The 21,870-nt window shown below is 42.4% G+C and overlaps 1 protein-coding gene across 2 annotated transcripts in view; it reads right to left on the reverse strand.

Moving 5' to 3' along the window:
* The window catches only part of FAM13A (family with sequence similarity 13 member A), a 188,753-nt gene that overhangs the window by 33,867 nt on the left and 133,016 nt on the right, over positions 1 to 21,870 (reverse strand). For both annotated transcript variants that reach the window (XM_077815021.1, XM_077815022.1), the window contains 6 exons: positions 17,242 to 17,286; positions 14,778 to 14,957; positions 11,357 to 11,543; positions 7,746 to 7,822; positions 6,629 to 6,671; positions 135 to 285 (listed from right to left, as the gene is read on the reverse strand). In XM_077815021.1, coding sequence (XP_077671147.1) covers positions 135 to 285; positions 6,629 to 6,671; positions 7,746 to 7,822; positions 11,357 to 11,543; positions 14,778 to 14,957; positions 17,242 to 17,286 — 683 coding nt within the window. The remainder of the gene's footprint in view (positions 1 to 134; positions 286 to 6,628; positions 6,672 to 7,745; positions 7,823 to 11,356; positions 11,544 to 14,777; positions 14,958 to 17,241; positions 17,287 to 21,870) is intronic.

Here is a 21,870-nt window from a genome sequence, read left to right on the forward strand (position 1 = left end):
GTTCCTCCAGACTTCAGATCAAAATACATTTCCTGTTGTTTTTGGCCAGGCACTGTAAACCCAAAGATACGTCCACCCCACTCATGTTTCCCTCACTCTCTCTTTGTGTCATACCAGCAAGCACACAACTGTACCTTCCCAGCTGTTGTCATCGCACAATGCTGTCAAGTCCAGCCGAGGCACTTCTGAGACGAAGCTATCTTCCTGACCATCAGCATCTTGGTTCCTCTGTAATTTGGTTTCGGGAATGCTCGAGTGCTCCTGAATCTTCATGCTTGAAATCTGCTATAATCCCAAACACACAGCAAAAGAAAAAAAAAAAAAAGAAAAAATAAAAAAGTAATGTTCAGAGAGGGAGGTAAAAAATACCTATAGCTGCAGCAACAAGTATGCGTTCCTTTAAGCTAAAAGATTAAAAACAAACCGTCCACTATGCTTCCAGCTCAGAAAATAAATTCCCTGTTCAGTGACCCCAAAATGCTAATTGGTCACTCACAGTGGCAAAAACATCCGTCCATCTGCTTTCCTTGAACTTTTCCTTGTTTAGGAAGCCACAAGGAGCTCCCAAGGCTGCTTGTCCAGACAACTGCATGCAGCTGAAAAAAGCCTCGAATCACTGACTGGGAAGAACAGGGATGGAGGGGGGAAGAGAGGGTGGGTGCGTTTCCTTAAAGAAGTGAAACTCTTTGGAACATCAACAAAAATGCCGTTGCTGTTGCTAAGGCTACGGGAGCAACATGGTGTCTTTTAAAAGCAGCGGTCGCTGCTCCTGAGGCAGCAGCGTCGGGAGAGCGAGAAGCGCAGGCCCCGTACACCAATGCTCTCATGCAGGCTGGGCAGGCTCAGATCAATTAGTGCCAGCTAAGCTGTGCTGGCTGCACATGCCCTGATTTCCTGTGGTTGTTTTCTAGCTGGGCGTGGGGAGAGCAGAACTATTTATGGAGGAGCTCTGGGCTTTAAAGCAATGTTGCGCAAATCTAAACGGCAGTAGGGTTTGGCATCTCAGCTGGAAGTAGTGCAGACCCTGGGAAAAAGCCAAAAAAATGCAAGAAAAGAGCAAGTACTTTTTTTTTTTTTCTTTTTTAAAGCACACAACCTGCTGTCAAGTAAGTGATCCATAATTTATATCTAGCAGGAAGCAACGGCTGCTTGCTTCACTATTATTCACCCGCTGAATACTACATAGGCTGCGTGTTCATGCAGAAATCACTGCTATTCTCCCACTCCATACACTGCAAGTGTGTGCATAACAGCATAGATGCTGTGCGTGTGCACACACGGTGTGTATCACCTTCTGATCTCCTCAATAGTTCTGTCACTATCAGACAAAGTAGGGGAGCTGTCCCTGCGGGCTGCTAACGCACAGGAATCTGAACAGTCTTGAATAATGACCTTCATAACTACTCAGGATGGTGGGGGGAGGGGGGACAGAGAAAAGAGAAAGTAAAGCACGTATGTATGTATATAGACCTATACAAACACAGAGCATTCAGAGTAGGCAGTAGTTATAATATATAAACAGTAGTGATGATCTATACATAAACGGTTACATAATACTTGATTTCAGTACGCATAGTTTATTCTTAACTGATAGAACACAGTGACGTAAGTAACTAACAAGCAGAATGTTAAAAACAAACGAATGAACAAACAAAAAGAACCTCTTGCAATCTAGTGAGCGATATAGATTATACTGAGAGTTTCTGTGTCCAAAAAACTTGTCACCAAAGAGAATTGTCATTGTACAGACAATGACACTGGATCCAGCCCACACTTCAAAGCTGCACGGAATGAGCTGTCAGAATTGACACTGCATACAAGTGTGTCCCTAACTCACATACAAATTTTGTGTCCTACTTATAATATTCTAAGACACAACAATTTTATTGTATTCAGCAAAGCAATGAATATTCTACAATAGAGAAAACTGCTCAGAGAATATGCATGATATCTTGACTTTTTAAATATTTATAACCTTGATGCTGAAGTTCCAGGTATTTAAAAATACTGCTATGTAATGCTTTTGTATAACTTTGCATTTTGTTTCTCTTTTCTGTAGGTTAGCTTTTTTAAACATTATTTAACAAAAATAAGGCAATGCTAGCTGATATTACTATGAATTAGGAACTTAACTCTCCCTGTTTTACAGTGCACCAAGGAAATACTTGACAACACTAAGCGTGTGTATCATAAGCACAAATGTCAATTCCCTACCCAATATCTTACAAGCTGCTTCCCACATGTGGACTTAAAATATTTCCTTACAGTCAACAAAAACGTGGGTTTTTTTCCTGAAGAGATTTAAATGATGACAGATGCCTAGAACAACAGGATTCATGACAGGGCAGAAACAAAGAGTGTTATCCACTCCCTAAAGGACAAACTGTACCATTTTATAATTTGCCCTTGTGTTGTCATCACACTAATTTAAGACTAAAAATCCTGCAATGAGCTTTCGAAGTGATGTAATTAATAAAAGCATCGGAGGGGAAAAACCATACTAAGTTTCTACAGCAACTGGAGTATACTAAACTATTTTCTTTAGCAGCTAACAGAACATTCAGGAATAAAGGGACCATTTAGAAGGCAGCAACCAGAAAATGTAATTTACCTTATTACCATCATTTCTACTTATTACAGAATTAACTGTTTTCCCACAACAACCTTATACTTTCATGATTCATCATGATTCGGGATACATTATGTCTGCAGCAGATATAAATGCATGTTCCAGATAGGTACATTTCACCACACTGTAAATATTTCCATGGACATAGTAACTTAATGACATGTGTTTTCCTTTGAGGTCACTTAGTTGATTGCAATATTTGAAATTCTTGCTTAAAAATGGATCTGTCCTGTTATAACAATCAGTTACTCTCAGTTCTTGAGGGCCTGGGCTAGTTACTCACTCATGTAGCTCCTAATATTATGAATAAACCATTAGACATTCTGAAGAATAACGGTGGCATAAACCCAAGAGAGACAAAACGACAGATGTGCACTAGTGTAACCTAATGCATTTGAATTAACAATCTCAACCTACAGTTCCATGGATAGTTCACTATTTTAATGACAAAAATTTTCTTTTTGGTTGCCTGATGCAAGTGACTTCCAGCCGTTATGAAGCTGAGTTGGCAGTATAAATAGCAACAGAAGAAATGGGAAGCGGCATGCTTTAGGGGTCAACAGATTACCAGGCCTTACAAATCTAAAGAACTCTGTACTGATCTTACTAGCCTGAAGTCATAATATACTCTTGGCATTAGTAACATTAAACAACAAAAATCGTACAATGAGACACTTTGGATAGGATTTTTAGAAATCTTTCACAGCTACATTTTGTAGGAACAAATATTGTAGTTGTAAATAACTGGGATTGCAACTGATGCCACTTAGAGTTTAACTACATGACTAAATCAACAAATCAGGTAGGCTGATATTTACATGATTTATTTGTACCTGGCAAAACTGGAGCTGCAAAAGAGAAGGTCAGGTTCTGACCCCTTTCAAAAAAATCAGGTCCTTTACTGAGCTGTTCATTTTAGGGGTGGAAGATGCCATAGGGGCAAGCAGCACATTGCAACACCATAGTTGAAATGCTGGTGCTAGAGCCAGAATGGAAGTGAATGACATAGGCTACAGGTATCGCTCATTCCTGTTTCTTCATAGGTAAGACAACAAAGCAGAGGTAGCCTTTTATGCTTATTATGGGGAATGAGGATAGCGATTATCATTTTGGTTATAGTAAGTGTACAAGGTGCCGTCTAAACAGAGACCAAAACATGATTCTTATTCTCAACTGTGTATGACAATGTTGTACTCAGCCATCTCAAAATGTAAGAAAGAAACAGAAATGTGTCAGAAGTCTGTATTCTACTAACATCCAGAAGTGAATCCAAGTCTCTTTTGCATTTGTTTTAAAGGGCTCTTTGACCCTCCCACCAACAAACTACTAGAACTGTGAAACATGGAACACCTTCCAAGAGGGACAAGACACTAATCATTCTGTGGCTAACCCCCTGAATTATGCAAGTCTCACTGCATCTGGGGAATCATTTGCAGCTTTGCATAAATGTAAAAAATGAAAGATTTTAGTGATTTAACTGGGGGAAAGATAATACCACCCGACAGGACCCCTCTGTTAGTTCATTTGGCATTCCATTCCATTTATTTTACTCAACCCCTGACATGTTTAACGTGCTGCAGAGTTGAATACTGGAAATGCATTAACTGTATTATAAACACTGGCAGGTGGAAGCTAGAGGTTTTTGCAGTTGAAGCCCCTCACACCTTTTTTTTTCTTTTTTTTTTTTTTTTACGACCTGAAAGGTCTGGGAAGCCATTCTAGTTTGTGGAATGAGCACATCAGCTGGATGTCACTATAATCAGCAGTTAATATGCTGATGAACAGATTGGCACCGTTACATTTCGAAGTCAACACTGAAATGAATGGGAACAGTTTACATGCCTCTGAGAGCTACTGTTTCAGGGTGGATGCAGATGCAGACAGACATCATTTACATTGGTTATATTCAGTTCCGGTTTGGAAAGGTTTCCTTTGCAACCCTAAGTGCTAGAAACTTTTTTTTTTTTTTAAAAGGAAAATTTAGATTCTGGAGCATATATCTACAGCAAAGGATGGACTCTGGCAAATTCCAATGCTCCAGAAGTGCAGAACACATGGGGCTCTACATGCATGCATCCAGGGTCCAGTGCAAACCGAAAACTGTATGTGCAACAACCAATGCCAAAGTGGGTGGGTGGAAGGGTAAGTAAAAGCCTTTCACTTATTGTGAGCGAGTTGTTTGTTACAAAAGGTATGTTTTAAGCTCCCCTAATCAACAGGCTTACAAGGCACAAGGAATGTAAAACTACCGTGAAGGAATGCAACATTTTCTTGACCTTGTAATTCCTATATAATGCGATCTCAGGGGTAATGCTGCACTTTTCTTATTGAATTTTAAGTTCTTTATAAGGAGAAGTTCATTCTGAAACCATAATTTAATATTCCAGATTTTTTAAAATAAAATGAAACAAAACAAAACTAGTTTGAAATCCAAGGGTCAGTTCTTAGAAGTTCCTGTGGAAGTTCTCGTCCACATCATGCAGGAGCTTGGAGACAGCAGCCTCTGCAGACCCCTGTGTCCTCTCCCACACAGCACGGAGAGGTAGGGGCAAGGCATGATTGAAGCCTGGGCTGTACCCTCTGTGCCCCCATAAGTGTGCTAGCCAGCCCAGCTGAGCCAGCGTGGAGTTATCTGTACCTGGTGCAGGGCAGGTACAGATTGTTTCCCTCCCTGGAGCCAAGGGGAAACTGGGGACTAGACTGCATTTCTGAGTCACAGGGTGAACTCTGGTCAAGCTGAGAGCTCGTGGCAAAGCTACAAATTGAGCCTTAAGGCAGAGCCACCTCCCTCACTGAAAACATGGCCTGCATAACCTCTGTAGCAACGTGCCATGACAGGGCTACGCTGAGCCCAATAATGCATCATTTTCAGACAATCACTTCCCGTTCTCCCTTCCCTTCCTGCTTCTTGAGAGCGACACAGCTGGAAATCAAAGAGTCTAACAATGTCAACAAAAGAGCAGCTACTATTTTTAAACAGCGCGAGCAGATGGGTTAAAAAATATCAGCTGCAGACCCCCTCTCAACCTCCAACCCGTCACGTGGAATTCAGATAGCCCTTGTTCACAATAGCTTTTTCTTTTCCCCATGCCTCTTAAAATCTGCCACTCTGCCACTGATGCAGCTCCACCAGCGGTAGTAACTAAAGGGGCATTACTGCAGATAAGTCTCCAGTGGCATTTTAACTGCTGTGCTGTCTAAATGAACCAGTGATTAAAATGCCCGCAGCCTACTTATGCTGGCGCTCCTTCTTGGCACTTACCAGCAGAGCTGCACTTGTTGTATTGCCACTTTAAGGGACAAAAAAGTCTTGTGGAGGCACCGGCACAGGAAAAGAAATGTGCAGTAAAAAGATGGCATGAATGCTTTTCAGGTCATCACTCCAATTGAACCGTACCTTGCTGGCTTCTCAGGGTATGTTAGAATACTTACAGAGTCGCTGGCAAGAAGCCAGGGTGAAAAATGATTAGCATAGGGCAGAAACAGACCCCTTCTAAATAAGCAATTCCCTCCCTCAAGTCACCATCCCCAAGACAGAAAGGGGGAAAAAAATTCAATTTGCATCAGACAGTGTCATGAAAATTTATCCACCAAGATTAGGAAGCCACAATGGGAAGTCATATAGAAAAGACCAAAATTATTTCAGAAAAAAACAGGAGAGACAAAGTTAATCTCAGTACATGGTGAACTAATCGGTCACATGCCCTGCTCACCAGGATCTTTATGGAACTCAATGTCAAACTGCTGACTTCAGTGACTTTGTTTTTTTTGATAAGTAGGGGTTACAGGGAAAGGAACAGATGTTTTAAAGACACCTCATTGTTCAACTATATCCAGGAGAAAAACAAAGCAAACTCCATTTTGGAGGTCAGGGCGCTGCCTCACAGTTACAACATTTCGTTCGAAGCATTTACCGTCCTGACCAGCTAGTTCTATAAAATTCAATGTTTTTGTTTGTTTTGCCCAGGACCAAATCTCAACAAATATGAAGATACCAACCTGCGAGTGCATGAAAAACACATCATCGTTTTCATTTTCTTTGCTATTTAAAAAAAAGAAAAGAAACAAAAATAAACCAGACTGTCTCATAGTGAAAGGAAACAGACTTTTGTACCCTCTTACTTTTTATACTTTGGCTATCATTGCCAATACCATCTCTTTTAAAAGGATTTGAGCGTACTTGCTATTGCTTGTAAATATAGTAAATGTGTGATACTCAGTGAGTGTCACAGCACTTTAAGCTGTTATCCCATCCATTTTGCTTCCTCGTAGAAGCTATCTGTGGAAAATATAACAGAATTAAATTCTGCTGCCCTTAATCCAAACAAATTCACATCTCCCAACAAACCCTACACTCACAAATGCAGTGATGGAGTAAAATTCTCCTCACTCAAGCAAAGTTGAGTGATTGGGCTCGGGGGGTGGGGGAGGAAAATGAAGTGCAGAAAAGGGGGTTGGGACCCCCAAACTTGGGGCCAGGGAGCTGTGCTGAAGTGCATCAGCTGCCCTTCTGCAACAGTTGTCTTGGGGTGTGTGCTGGGGTTTACAGTACCCATGAGAAAACAGATCCTGGGGCCTATCTCCCTACTCTCCATGCTATTCTATGTGGCACAGGCGCCAAGCCCCCTTCTGGTATACAAGAGAGGGCCGAGGCTTTCCTGCAGAGCCAATCTCCTCTCTATACAAGTCCAATGTGCGGCTAATGTGGTGATGAAGCCCCTCTGCAGCAAACTGAAAGTCACCCCCATGGGCTCCTGAGGGTTTGTCTATACAGCGGATGGGAGCATGCTTCCCAGCGCAGGGAGACAGAAACATGCTAGCCCTGCTCGAGCTAGTACACTAAAAGTAGCAGCGTAGCCATGGTAACAGGGGTGGTTCCGGCTAGTGCCTGAGTACACACCCACCCATCGCCCCTACATACACATAGGGTGGCTAGCCCAAGCTGCTGCCCACTACCCACGCTACAGCGCGATTTTCAGCAAGCTAGCTTGAGCAGAACCAGCAAGTGTCTGTCTGCTTGCCCTAGGAAGCATGCTCTCAGCTGCAGTGTGGATGGAAGAAACAATCACATCATATAGAACCACTTGGAGAGCAAAACGTAAGCTATAAAAGTCACCTTTCGTCAGACAAAACCTCCATGTCATCAGGTCCTGCTCTGGCTGTCGGCCTTGAGGAGCTAAAACTTTCCATACTCTGTAACACAGCAAAGGTTAAAATAATAAATTAGATAAAAAGAACAACAACGCTGGAGGCTATTACAACACTGTATCCAAACCAAGTATTACATGGAACAGGGGAACAGCAGCCATAGGTCTATCTTTCATACAATTACAATTTAAAAAAGCATGCTTTATTATCAATTTCCTGCAACAGAAACAACAGTGTGGCACTTAAACAAGTACCTGTCACCAGAAGCCCTTAAAGTGTTTCACAAAGAACAGCTAGCGCGGGCCAAGGGATGTGCTAGCCACTGCTTCCCGCAGGTCCCATTGGCCGGGAACGGCAAACCGTGGCCAGTGGGAGCTGCGGGGCTCCGTGCCTGTGGACACTCCAGATAAACAAACCGGAACGGCCCGCCAGCGGCTTTACCCTGACGGGCCAGGTGCCAAAGGTTGCCGACCCCTGTTATAGGCAATGCAATTTGATGGCCCTTCATTTGAGAGACGTTAGAGAAGTGGTCACCAACGGGTCGATCGCAATCGACGGGTCGATCCTAAAGGATGCCCCAGTCGTTCCCAAGCTCTGGCAGTGCAGCGTGGCTGCTGCTAAGGCAGACTCCCTATCCCAGCCCCACGCCGCTCCAGGAAGCGGCCAGAGGTCTCCCTCTGCGAGCAGCTCCTGCCTGCAAGCATCGCCCCCGCAGCTCCCAATGACCGGGAGAGCTGCGAGGGTGGTGATTGCAGAGAGGGACAGCATGCAAAGCCACGTGCCTCTGCCCTCCCTCAGGGGCCGCAGCAGCGTGTTGGCCCCTTCCAGGAGGGCTGTGGGGCCAGGGTAGGCAGGGAGCCTGCCTGAGCCTCGCTGTGCTTGCTGCCGACCGGGAGCTGCCAGAGGTAAGTGCTGCCCTCCTTCTGCACCCCAAGATGCAACCCGAGCCCCCTCCCAGAGCCAGCACCCTGAATCCCCTCCTGCACCCCAAACCCCAGCCCTGAGCCCCCTCCTGGAGCCAGCAACCCATACCCCCTTCTGCATGCCGAACCCCCTCCTGCACCCCAACTCCCTCCAAGAGCTTGCACCCCAACCTCCTGGCCCAGGCTCAGCCCTGAGTCCCCTCCCACACTGCGAACCCCTTGGCCCCCAGCCCAGAGCCCGCACCCCCTCCCGAACCCCAAGCCCCTACCCCAGCCTGGTGAAAGTGAGTGAGGGTTGGGGAGAGCAAGCGACAGAGGAAGCAGGGGATGGGGTGAGTGGGGCGTTTGGGGAAGAGGCAGGGTAGATCCTGGGTTGCCCTTAGATTCAAAAAGTTATCTTGGGCATAAAAAGGTTGGAGACCACTGGGTTAGAGCCTCGCCCACCCCTCAACCCCAAGGTATTCAGTCAAGTAGATATTTTGACAGTCTTTCCTTCTTAAAGGCCACAATCTGGGCCAGATTCTCATTTAGACTTCACTCTGGCTGAGTGAAGGGGCCTGAATGGGGACATCAGTGTAATGTCCACTTTCACGCCTCTTTACACTGCAGGAGTGGTATTAATGGGCCTTAGTGTAAAAGCAAATCAGGCTCTCAGTGATACTTCAGTGGAAGTTGCATATGTGTATACCGAGCCAGAACATGGCCCCACATCTGCAGAAACTAATTTGCTTCACATTTATTTAAAATAAAGAGAGAACTATTTCCCATGTGTGTGGACTGTCACTGTACCATCCATTAACGCAGTAATGGGAAGCAGAAGAAGAATCCCCCACCAAAGAAAATGATGAGTCTTCCCCATTAGAGAGAGGGAAGGGAGGCAACTGCATATACTGTCCCACAGGGACGCTACTGCACGGTCAGTGCTTGCCGCCACAGAGCATTTAGCTCGACTCTGGCCAGTTACTTCAGAATTGTAATTACCTTGTGCAAGAGGATCTTTTTTGGATGGGGAGGCTCCTTGCATGTCCTCACCTCCTGGACACCCACAAAAGAGCCTTGCACTTACACTCTTGGCCCAAACGCTGAAATCTGTCTCGTGCGGCAGCTCTAAGGAGAGAGCGTCTCAAAGGGTGCAGACATTAAATGTCTATTATATGCGATCGGATACTGTTGCTTCATGTTAAATCTAATACACAGAGCCTATGATTTCTCAGTTTCTTTCCTTCATTTTATCAATGCCATTTCTATCTAATACACAAAAGAACCCAACTCATTCCCTCTTCGGTATCTGTGTACATTTTAGCCTGATAAATAAACCACGGCTGTGTAATCTAAAACAAGTGTGCCAGAACACGATGTACTTTTTCAAAACAAAACATATCACATTTAACGGGCACTCACCTATAGGAGACTTTGGAACTCAACCAACAACAACCAGAGAAAATATTCCACAGCTGGTAAAGCCTACTCTTTTCTCAGGGTATTGTAATGCTACCAGCGGTGCTAAGAGTTTGTGATGTGCCAAGTATCATGCGGCATTGCATGCCTGTCTTCATCAATGGCCCACGCTGAAATATGCTGTAAGTTCTAAACTGCTAACACAACATTTAGTGCCTGTGTTGGCTATACGGGGAAGGAGATGTTGCATCAGCGATTTCTGCAGTTTGTCACGGTGGGCAAACTGTCTTCTACTGGGAAGGTCAAACAGGGATCACAACATTCTGTGATTCAAAACAAAAAGGCTGCACAATGTAAACCCATGTCTTCTACAGGCTGTGCACATTCCACTGTGCTCGCGATGTGCAGTACATTGCAAATGCGCCAGATATGTTTGCAGTCAAAAGGTGTGATGTATCTAGATTGATCACCTTTCATCCTAAAGGACTCCGAAGCATTTTGTATACAGCACCTCTGAAATGCAGCTGCTGCTGAGAGGAAGGGTAACCACCAAATTCACCCACTGATAATGCCCTGGCACTCACTCACTACAAACACCACACCGATAAGCTACAATGTGACGGAAAACTATCGGACAGAATTAAAAAAAAAAAAAAAAAGCCCCACACAAGCTGATGGTCCAATCTGTGAGGTGCTGAACAGGCTCAATCCTACTAAAATCTTGCAGGCTTGGGGACAAATTTCACTTCCTTACTCTATTTTTGAAACCATATTGTTTTGCTCTATTAAAAACAAAAATAGCTATGTGTAGACTAAGAGGGTCAGTGTCTGAATTTGGCCCTTCTGTAACCACAATGCACTTGTTAAAAGTAAAGGTGTACTTGTGGCACCTTAGAGACTAACCAATTTATTTGAGCATAAGCTTTCGTGCATCCATCTGATGAAGTGAGCTGTAGCTCACGAAAGCTTATGCTCAAATAAACTGGTTAGTCTCTAAGGTGCCACAAGTACTCCTTCTCTTTTTGCGGACACAGACTAACACGGCTGCTACTCTGAAACTTGTTAAAAGTGTAAGGCCTGATTCTCCATGGCCCTAACCAGCCATTTACATCTGTGCAAAGTGCAAGTGATTACATCTGTATAAATGGCTACACAAGGTACAAGGCAGTGGGGAAGCGGGATGCTTGATTGTGAGTGGGATGCTCTTTCCCAACATGATACTGACGCTCTCTGTACTTTGTATGGCATGTTTGCTTACCACAGGGCTATCCTGGTTATCGTTAAGCTCAGAAAGTTTGGTGCTGGATTTCTGCCGTTTTGGTTTATTCCTTTCTCCAATATACCCGGAGTTGTTTTCTTGTAATTTTTCTACTTCCTGAGGAGTCAGAATACAATCTTCAAGGCTTCCGAATCCAGAAGGAATGTTTTCTTTGTTGATGACCTCTCTGAGGAAGGCAAGTTACATTGCAACAAGCTGTTTTTTAAAAACACAATCCTATTGCATTTATGCTATTGGCAGAGAAATGCATTATGCTGACTGGTGCAGTTCTGGAATTGTCTCTTTAACCCCATCTGCGTTTAACCTATTGCAAGAAACACAACAAAGGTTGTGACATCCGAAATCCCAACAAGGAGTTAAAAACAGGTGCACTACATCGCATGAGAAAACATGGTCATCAGCACTGGGGAAATGATCCAACTCCCACCAAAGTCAGTGGAAAGAATGGATCAGCCCCTGGCTGTACTAGTTATTTTTAAAAGGTTATGCCAGTTAACTTTCCCAGAGACAAAACGTTTGGGGTTTTTTTTTTGTTTTTTTTTTTTTTTTAGCAACTAACAACTTGTAATAATTTCCGGTATAATTGAAAGCAGAATTTGGGCATGTCTCCCAAACCTACTGTAACTCATCTCTTTACCCAAGTTTGCAGGGTAAGAACACACGAGGGATTTCCACTGCACCACCACCCCCTGCCTCTTTTGGGAAGGGTGAGGGAGTGATAAACAACAGAGAACAGGATGGGGACGAAAATGCCTCATCAAGAATAACTGGACTGCTGTGAGAGAGGGCTGTGTGATTTGTTGTGTTGCACGGAAATGTGTTTGCTTGCTTAAATGCTTCTTATTGGGCACTGGGATAAATTCCTGTTTTGTCTAGTCAGATCTGTGTGTTTTCCAGACATGTCATCTATGCTCATCTTTGCCTCCTTGTTTAGGAGGGTGAAGATCTTCTGCTAGCTCCCTTTCCCTGCAGTTGTTCTTCTGCAGTGCCACTCCTCTGCCCTCCTTAATAGGTGTTTTTCTATTATGTGCAATAATAGAGACACTTTCAAAAATACATGCATCACTGTATCTTCTATTTGTATATCGATATGTATCTCCTTCCTCCCAACCTCTATGCTCCCTCAGGCTAAAAGCACATCTATCATGCCAGAGATGGAAGGCTGGAATGGTGGGTAACAGTTGTAAGCATCCACAGCAGTTTTGTACAGCGAGGTACAAAGCTCAAGTTCTGCTTTCAGTAACATCAGGGAAGTTGCTCTGGTGTGGCACTGGTGTAAATGAGAGAGGAGAATCTGACACTGAGGTGTTTGGCTAGTCCTCATGAGGGCAAAAGTATTCATAGTTTTAAAAAATGCTCTAGTTATTTTCTAGGTCACAAGTCATTTCTATGTTTTGTCCCTGGAAAAGGTAGAGGACAGAGAATTATAAATCTCTGGATAAGGCTTACCAGACCCATTTAACTTTGTGCAATTATTATTTTGAAACCACTGAGATGCGATTCATTACATTTAGACGGTAGGTCACGTGGTGTGCAAAATGTAAGCCCATCCATATATTTACGGCATAAATACTATCCCAGTTGTATGTTGCCACTGTGCTGTGTGGCACCATGGACCTTCTTTAGACCTGTGTCCAGACAGCAAAGAGATAAAGCCAGCCAAAATCAAAAAGGTCTCAAATGAAATTTTCAATTTTCACAATTTACCATAACAGATTGCAGGACAATTTATCCCTATGAAACCAGAGAAATGACCTGATTTGTCGGTGCCATTTAGGACTTTTGATTTGCTTTAAATTAATGTCTGGGGCTTTGGGATAAATACAGGACTGAAGAGTTAGCAGCTAAATGGGCTAGAAAGCACGAACAGCAAATATACAATGCGATGCGGAGGCTGTGCAGAAAAAACTGCCTTGCAATATATGCTGCCAAACACGTACACTAGCCCGCTTCTGACCTACTTACCTGAAAAGTCAGTTAGAAATGCTTTTACTGCAGGAACATTTCTCTGCTATGTTAACATCCCATAGTTACCGAAAGTCGTGGTGTATTCTCCATCCCTGACAATTTTTAAATCAAGACTGGATGTTTTTCGAGAAGATATGCCCTCAGAATTATTTTGTGGAAGTTCTATGGCCTGTGTTATACACAGTGGTGATCACAATGGTCCCTTCTGGCTTTGGAATCTATGAATCTATATTCCTGGATGTCAAGTAGCATGGATTATAATTTTTGAGCCCGGGTGCCTAAAGTTAGGCCCCCGAAATAAAAGTGGCTTGATTTTAAAAAATGCTAAGGCCTGTAGCTCCAGTAAGATTTGTGGGTATTCAGCAGCTCTGAAAATAAGGTAATTTTTATAAAGGCACCTATAATATGTATTTAAGAGCCTAACTTTAAGCCCTCAATTATGCAAACACTTATGCACATGATTAACGTTAATATGACTACTCATACGTTTAATGTTAAACAGACGTGTAAATGTTTGCAAGATCAGGGTCTGAGTTTAAACATGTTGGCCGTCGTATACAGTTGTACTGCCCTACAAAAAATAGCAATATATCAAATTCCCCTCACACACCCATACTACACATTCTTGGGATGAAGTCTTCTATATATGTATTTTGAAACAGCTTAGACTGTGCAAACATCTTGCCCATTTAAAAATACTTTTTATTTTCTAAAAGTGGGGAAAGGTCACATTTTTTCCTTTCAGTAAAAAAAAAAAATCCTTAGATCGGTGTGTGAACACAACCTCTATTCAGAATGCGATGGTGACACATCTGTATTATATGCTGTATGTCATCAGGAGGAATACTATGTATGACTAATCCTTGAGAGGCATTTAAAAAAAGCTGTCTCAAAATACTGTTTATCTGTCTTATAACCATTGAGATAAAAATGGTTGATTTTTGATTAATAAAAGGGGCACGTTCTTCTCCCAAATGCACACACAGAGCACTACAAAATTTGAACAGAAGCTGTCTTTCTTCATGTGAAACTAGAATTTGGTCCCAATTTTGTAGCTGTTTTGTTATACAAAAGCATTTGAAAGGGTTATTTTTTGTCCAGTATTAAGTAACAAATGCCAAAACTGATTTTTTCAGGAGTATTACTGTTTCCAGATACATACAATTAAAACAAAAACCAAACACTACTTTTAGGCTGACACCCGTCAGCCCATTCCGCTGTGAAACGACCACAAATCAAGGCCCTGGTTCTGCAGTTCACAGCTCCAAGTAAGCCAATGGAGCCCAGCACAGGTGCACTCTGTACGCTGTCAATTGCGGAACGGGGGCCAAGGCTTGCAATAACGGAGCCACTGTCTTGCCTATTTAATGGGTGTGATTATGATGCTATCAATGAAATATCATTTTTAAAGGAGAAGAAATCGTGAACATACACGTCTCTGTTTCGTCGGCCTTCATCCTGCTCTTTGTGATGCCGCCTCCTCTGCCTGGTGGATACATTTGAAGAGGCTGATGATGTTCCTGATTCGGAGTCCTCTGAACTCTGCCCACCTGAGCCATGAGCATCAAAGAGATGCTGTTCCACTGCTGAGCGGATCGTCTTCTCTAAATATCTGTCAAGATGAAAAATAAGGTCAATTAAACTTACAAACTTACCAGAAAACCTTTCCCTTTTTAGAAGTCACAATTTTTTAATAACTGCAGTAGTGTCAGAAACATGCTAAGGATAGCAGACGCATGGCAAGACATCAGCTAAATTGTTCAGATGTGGTTGACTAAAATGGGGCACGTTAAGCAGTGACCCAAATTTTCAAAAGTGCTGAGCATTCTCAGCTCCCATTAGCGTCAACGGCCGTTATGGCCACTCAATACTTCTGTAGAGGAGTCCATTTTTACTTAGGTGCCTAACTGGAGCCCCCCCGAATTAACAGACCCCGACATGAAGAACTTTAGTTTGAAATGAGAATTTAAGATTCAAGTGATTAGACAACCCATACCAAGATAACAGGGTCTACAGCTTTTTACTGTGTGTTTTTAAATTCACTCCCAGTTCTGGGGAGGGAGGGGGAAAACTGGGGGTGGTGGTGGTGGAAAGAGGGATACAACATGGGCAAAACACCTCATGCTGGGTGACCCATGACAAGCAAACCCAGGGTAGGGGGGTTGCTTTAGGTTTGGATGGCTGGTGCATGCATGATGCAAATATGTGCAAACGGGCCTGCGTCATCCCTTCTCACCGGCTCTTCATGTGCTGACCCACACCCCTAGCGGGTGGAGCGGTGTGTACGGGTGAGGAACAACACTTCTCACAGCTCCCTGGTGCACCGGCAGAATGCTCCCGCTGCACCTCCGCTTCCGATGGTGCAGTGCACTTCCCTCACTGCACCTGACCAGCATTGTTGGCCTGGATGATGTGAGGCTGGGGCTATAGTCATGCCTCCTCTTTAACTTGCCCCCATCCTTCTGGGGTGACTGACTCCCAGACGAGCTAGGAGGGAGCAGTCCCTTGTGACAGAATGCACAGACTGCAACTGTGATTGGCCCCTGTGAAAGGCCTGCCAGAAGGAAAGGCTCTTTGAAGTAAGGACCTTAAGTGACATGAATGTGTGTGCAGCAAGTTCTTTAATAAGTGTATGTTAAGGGCATGCTACTGAAAGTGTGGACAGACAGATTATCAGGGTGAAGGCTATTCATAGTTACACTCATCATATATCTCCACCAGGTGAAACAAAATTATATAAGAAATAGTAGCACCTGTGAGAATGATGAGTGATTACCTTCTCACAAGTACGATGACCACACAGTAGGGCAACTCATCATAAACTTTACTCAACTATATATAAGTGCCCAATTCTGATCCCATGCTGTTTTAACACTGCTGCAACTTACTGATTTTGATGGAATGACTCCTGTTTGATTCTGGTGTGAGATTGGAATAAGAACTACTGTGAGCAGCAGAGCTTTTATTCACTTCAGTACAGTGATGGAGTCACTGTAGTGACACTAGAGTCAAGGTTGTGAGACTGTTTCCATTGTAAACCTAACTGAACCCTCGCATTCTCACTTTGTGGAAAAAATGTTCCTTTTTTCTTGAAATTTCTTCTGCTTATTTTTGGGACAGGGGAGGGTTTGGAGGTAAAGACTGAGATAAATCAGACAAACATTTCCGATACATGACAGTTTGAAAAAAAAAGGAATTTCTCTCGCACTTCCCCCGATATTTTGAAGTGTCTTATGTTCTCTGGAACATCATGGCTCACAAAAGACTTGATTAGAAACTCCAGATTTGTTTCATTCATTCATGTTCAATAACATTTAGCGCACTAAAATGTTCTTATGTTAAAATGATTTCTTGAGAGAATCTGATGGTTAATTTTGAAAGCGTTAGCTATGAATGTGAACCTCTACATGGGCCAAGAGGCCACTGAAGAGTTTATAAACTTGTTGCTAACTATTATGTTAGCTGAGTTTGTAAACCCTCAGAAAAATCAAACAAATCAAAAAAATTAGCAATATCATAACAGTGTATTTTAACTTTGCTAAATGTGTATGTGTGTGTGTGTATATAACATATGGGCAAGAATAAATTCATATGCCAAAATTTGGGACCTGAATGTCAGGCAGGTAAGGAGTCTCTTTATAGCACAGTGAGGTTGTGCTTCTTGAAATCTCCGTGGTTACATAACCATAACATCCCACGGGTGTGGGGAAAAAAGCAAGGAACTACGACACCCAGGCACTTATTTGAGAGGAAGTGGTTTATGATCACTATACACAATGCACTTTTCTTTGGACAGTACTAGGCTATTACAGAAAAATAAGAGAATAACATTTTTAAAAGCTTAAGTAGACAACAAATGACAGCAACAAAACTTAAAAATAAACAGAGACACTTACTCTCCAGTAGCAGGAATGTTACTGCTCACTTGGGATACATGGGCACTGTGGAAAGGGAAGAAAGATCTAATTACCAAAGTACTGTCGTGGAACACCTGAAGGAGAACGTTGGCTTTTCTTCTCTCATTGCCTTTTCTTAGACACCAAACCATCTACTAAATTAATTAAAGGTATGATTCATCAGCAGGAATTCATCTCCTAGAATTACATATGCACATGACAAGCTTAGAATCATAGAATATCAGGGTTGGAAGGGACCTCAGGAGGTCATCTAGTCCAACCCCCTGCTCAAAGCAGGACCAATCCCCATTTTTGCCCCAGATCCGTAAATGGCCCCCTCAAGGACTGAACTCACAACCCTGGGTTTAGCAGGCCAATGCTCAAACCACTGAGCTATCTGACCCCTCAACGGAATTTTGACTCACACTATTAGAATGTACATTTATACAAGGTTAGTACGCTCAGAATTGGATTGCTTGTCATTTACTACCAAGAGACTACAGTCAAAAGGAAGGTATTTTAGGTATAGCACATTATGATTCTTCTCTTGAATATTCTGCAGCTGTAGATCACACTTAGTTTAATCAAATGAGCTCTGTTCTTTTGAGTCAAGATTTCAAAACGTACACGCTATAAAGTGACTCAACATTTAACAGGTTTTAAACTACTCATCAGGAAAAAGGTAAAACATATTTCCTCTTCCCAGATTCCCCTGCCCCAACTCCCTGTTTTTCATGTTCTTAGCTCCCCGCCACCATTTGTTTTTAAGTATATTTTCTCGCCTTTCTGTTTGCCTCTAAGTCTGACTCCAGGCTCAGGAAGAGGTAAAATAACAGAATTCTAGTTGTCACCACTCACTGTTCAAAGCACTTTCAAGTAAGGTGACGTGCCATCCCGCATGGCCATTACTGCTCTGCAATCTAACTGCAGGGTCAGATTAGATTAGGCCAAAGAAATTCCCTCCCCTTTCCATGTACCATCAGATTGCTCCCCATGTGTTGACTCAACTTTGAAGATAAGAGGGCACATGAGATTTCACTCCTGTTCATCCCGCCTACAATATTAATTAAACCAAATAAGTTAGCTTAAACATTGCATTTGGCTTTATCTTCTTATCAGCAACAGAATCAATAGCAGGGTTGGCTGGTGTACTCAGAAGTAAAACAACACTATGCTAGATTACAAGAGGGACTTGTGAAAGTCTTACTCAAGAATTCTAGGTTTACTGTGCCGCACTAATAGAAATTTAGTGTTTTTAATCTATACATGCAAGGTGCATCCTTTCAGAAACTTTAATTGCTGATGATTCAACAATTGCTCTATTACTTTAAACCAATTACAGTTTCTAAGGTTTTTTCTATCCTTTCTCTTTAATATTTCTCCCACCAAACTACTGTAGCTTCCCTGCAGAGACCTGATGCCAGCCAAAAGGCTGGAGCACTCGCTCTCCTCAGAAGGCAAGCACATTGTCACGTCACTGGTAGCAAGTGGTAGGGAGAGGAGGTTGAACTGGTGGGAGGAGGTAAAATAAAAGTGTCACAAAAATCAGTTTAGTAAAGTCACACAACAGCACACATCTCTACAGGTCTAGAGGACAGAACTACTGCAAGCCCACATGTTGTAGATAAGCCAGAAGGCTTTTAGTTCCTGCAAGGGATTGAGTGCATCCCCACTAACCAGCTTGGTGTGTGTAAATTAGCGCAGTGCACCCACACACGCCACTCCCTTCAACTATGGCTTCACCTGTGCACTCTTCACCTGTGCACTGTTCACCCAGACACGGTTCCTCAAAGGATTCACATAGCATGAAAGCACATGTGTATTTGGCAGTCGATTCCATGTATATACATGGATGTTATACCATTAGAATACACATACAGTTGTATATTTCAGATTAGTACACTTATCATTCGTATCATCTTATTGTATTTAATATTATCCTTACACACACACAAAGAGACAGATATAGAGGAAGACTCTCCTCAACACACATGTAGGTGATATCTAGCTGATTAATTTAATTTATCCCATGGCTATACTACTGATCATACATATTTGACCATTTCACCTGCTGTCTACCCACCCACTACAGTCTCTTCCCCATGACCCCTCAGCAACTTCAAAGAGTTGAAATTTTAAATATTTTTCTTGGAAGGTTTGAATAAATCCCACGGAGAATGGGTTGCCTGGCAGAAGGCAGATGAAGTGGCCAAAGTCGCATAATAAATGTAATTTCTCACAAATGTATCACTGCCACAAGTGTGGTTGTACTTTAACTTTACAGCCAATTTCTGTACTTTCTCATATCAATATTTGATATGTATTATATATAAATAATAGAAATCTAACACACACATATTCACTTGCCCTTTATCTCATCTCTCTTCGCTTCTCCATCCCCAATAAGCTTTCTGTTAAAAAGACATGGGGTCTAAAAAAGGAGAGGACGCTTAAGAGGAGATTAAACTCAGAAAATAGCATTTTCCTTCACTTTATACCATATAATTCCAGCAAAATTACTGTTGTGGAAAAAAAGGAAACTCCTGTTTCATGACTGTAGTGTTGAGCTCTTCATTCCATTTGTTTACTAGTGATATTTCACACTTTGGGCAGAATTTTGAAGGTTTATGGGGGAATGATTATTATTCCCTAAAACTATTTTTTGCCTTTTATCATGTAATTTCATTTAAACTTGGGGAGAAAGGATTATTAGAGCGTGCAGTTCCTTCTTCTAGGCAAAAAGTAAATAAAAAATCAAATGCAAGACAGTGTATAAAATTCCAAACATTTTCATAACCTTCACGTATATTGAGTAGTGATTTTAACCCATAACAAACCTGACTTCACCAACACTGATTCAGTTTCAAGTCCATTAAACCTTCTATTTTCTGATGACACATATACATATGGCAACTATTTAGGGGTAGCTGTTAAAATATCTACTAAGGGACTGTATAGGTTCTATCTGAGAGCTAGACAATACTGATTTTAAAATTACTTCATGGACATAGAGAGCATGAAGTAAATACACACACACACACACACACACACCCCATCACCACCACCACCTGGTGAAGAGAAAGTACTTCAAAAAAAATTTAAGCTTCATTAGCCCTTTTAAATTTTAGAAACTACCTCTTTATGTAGTAAGCATGGCCATATAAAAGAAATAGGATTTAACTTTTTCTTGGTCCTGTGATATGTTAATGCTCTTTACTGGGCCTGTCTCTCAATAATAGTGGGATTTTGAAGGAGAAGTTTTCAGATACACTAAATTTCTTATAATTCCACAGTAATTGGCCTTCCATGCTATTTAATTTTGAAGCTTAATTAAAATGCACTGCTAAATGGGTTTATTTACTCCATTCTGTAACATTAGCCAGGAAGTTAGGCCATTTTTTAAAAAATCTCTTGACGGAGTCAACAGAATTATGAAATAGCTTTAGAATGTTAGGCACAAACGTATTTCTGACTATGTTAATTTCCAGTAAATACATGGAGATATTTAATGAGAAATTCTCAAAAAGCTAAGAGCAAAGAAACACTTCTGGCAACAATTTCCTAGGGGTTTGCTGAACTTCTTGGGTGGCTGAAGTCACTTGGTCCTCAGCTTCATGCTTCACAAGGCACCAAAGGCATGCTATGAATGCCCCAAACACATTACTTGTCATGTCTTACTGCGTAATTAATTGCCTCTAAATAGCAGCTTTGTTCATCAATCAGTGAAACAATGTGAACTCATGTCCTGCTTGGTGAATAATTTTCTCCGTCTGCGTTTGACTCATTCATATATACAGTCAATTATTTTCATTACATTATAATGCACTTCTACTGCTCCACCCCAAGCCCCACTGACATTAGTTGGAGAGTTATCCAGTTCTGGGATTTCATGCTCCCTCAGAACTAGCCTAGGCCACTAATTCTTGACAAAAGTCTTGTTTTAAACACCAACCCCTCACTGACCTGCTCCCACAACCCCCTCACACTTCTTCCCCCGGGGGGGAGGGGTCTGAATCACCAGAGAGCCCCAGTGTTAGCTTACACCTGGCTCCCTAGACTTGCAAATACAACCTAAGTCTCATGGACACCTCAGCTCTGTCAGGGCCATATCCTCCAGGTCCCTCTCCATCTCGGACAACAGATGCTAAATTTTTCGAGTACTACTCCATTAATACAGGACAAGCCAGTTAATATCCAGCTACATAAAGGCCAAAACATTCAAACCTGGGTGCCTAAAGGTAGGCCTCCAAATTCATATTTAGGCACCTAGTTATGGGCACCTGAATTTTACAGGTACTGAGCAACCCCAGCTCTCATTGTTATTAACTCCAATGAAAGGAGGGTCGGGGGGAGAGGGGTTATATACTGTTCCATTTAGGCCCATTAGGCAAGTGGACTGATTTATTTCTGTTACAGTTCAACAGACCAGTTTTTATCAGAATTAGCTCCAGTCTCACCTAATATTACAAAGCTGGGCACGTTCATTGTAAGGGGCTTGATCTTCCTCGTACACAAGGGCAAAACAGAAGTAACTTCACTGAAATTAATGGAGTTCCAGTGGTGTCAAACTGACGTAAGAGGAGAATCTGACCCAAAGGATCTGTTAGCAAAGAGTAAGCCTTCATCACT

Source organism: Eretmochelys imbricata, chromosome 4 (genome assembly GCF_965152235.1).
Source record: "Eretmochelys imbricata isolate rEreImb1 chromosome 4, rEreImb1.hap1, whole genome shotgun sequence".
NCBI classification, from domain to species: domain Eukaryota; kingdom Metazoa; phylum Chordata; order Testudines; family Cheloniidae; genus Eretmochelys; species Eretmochelys imbricata.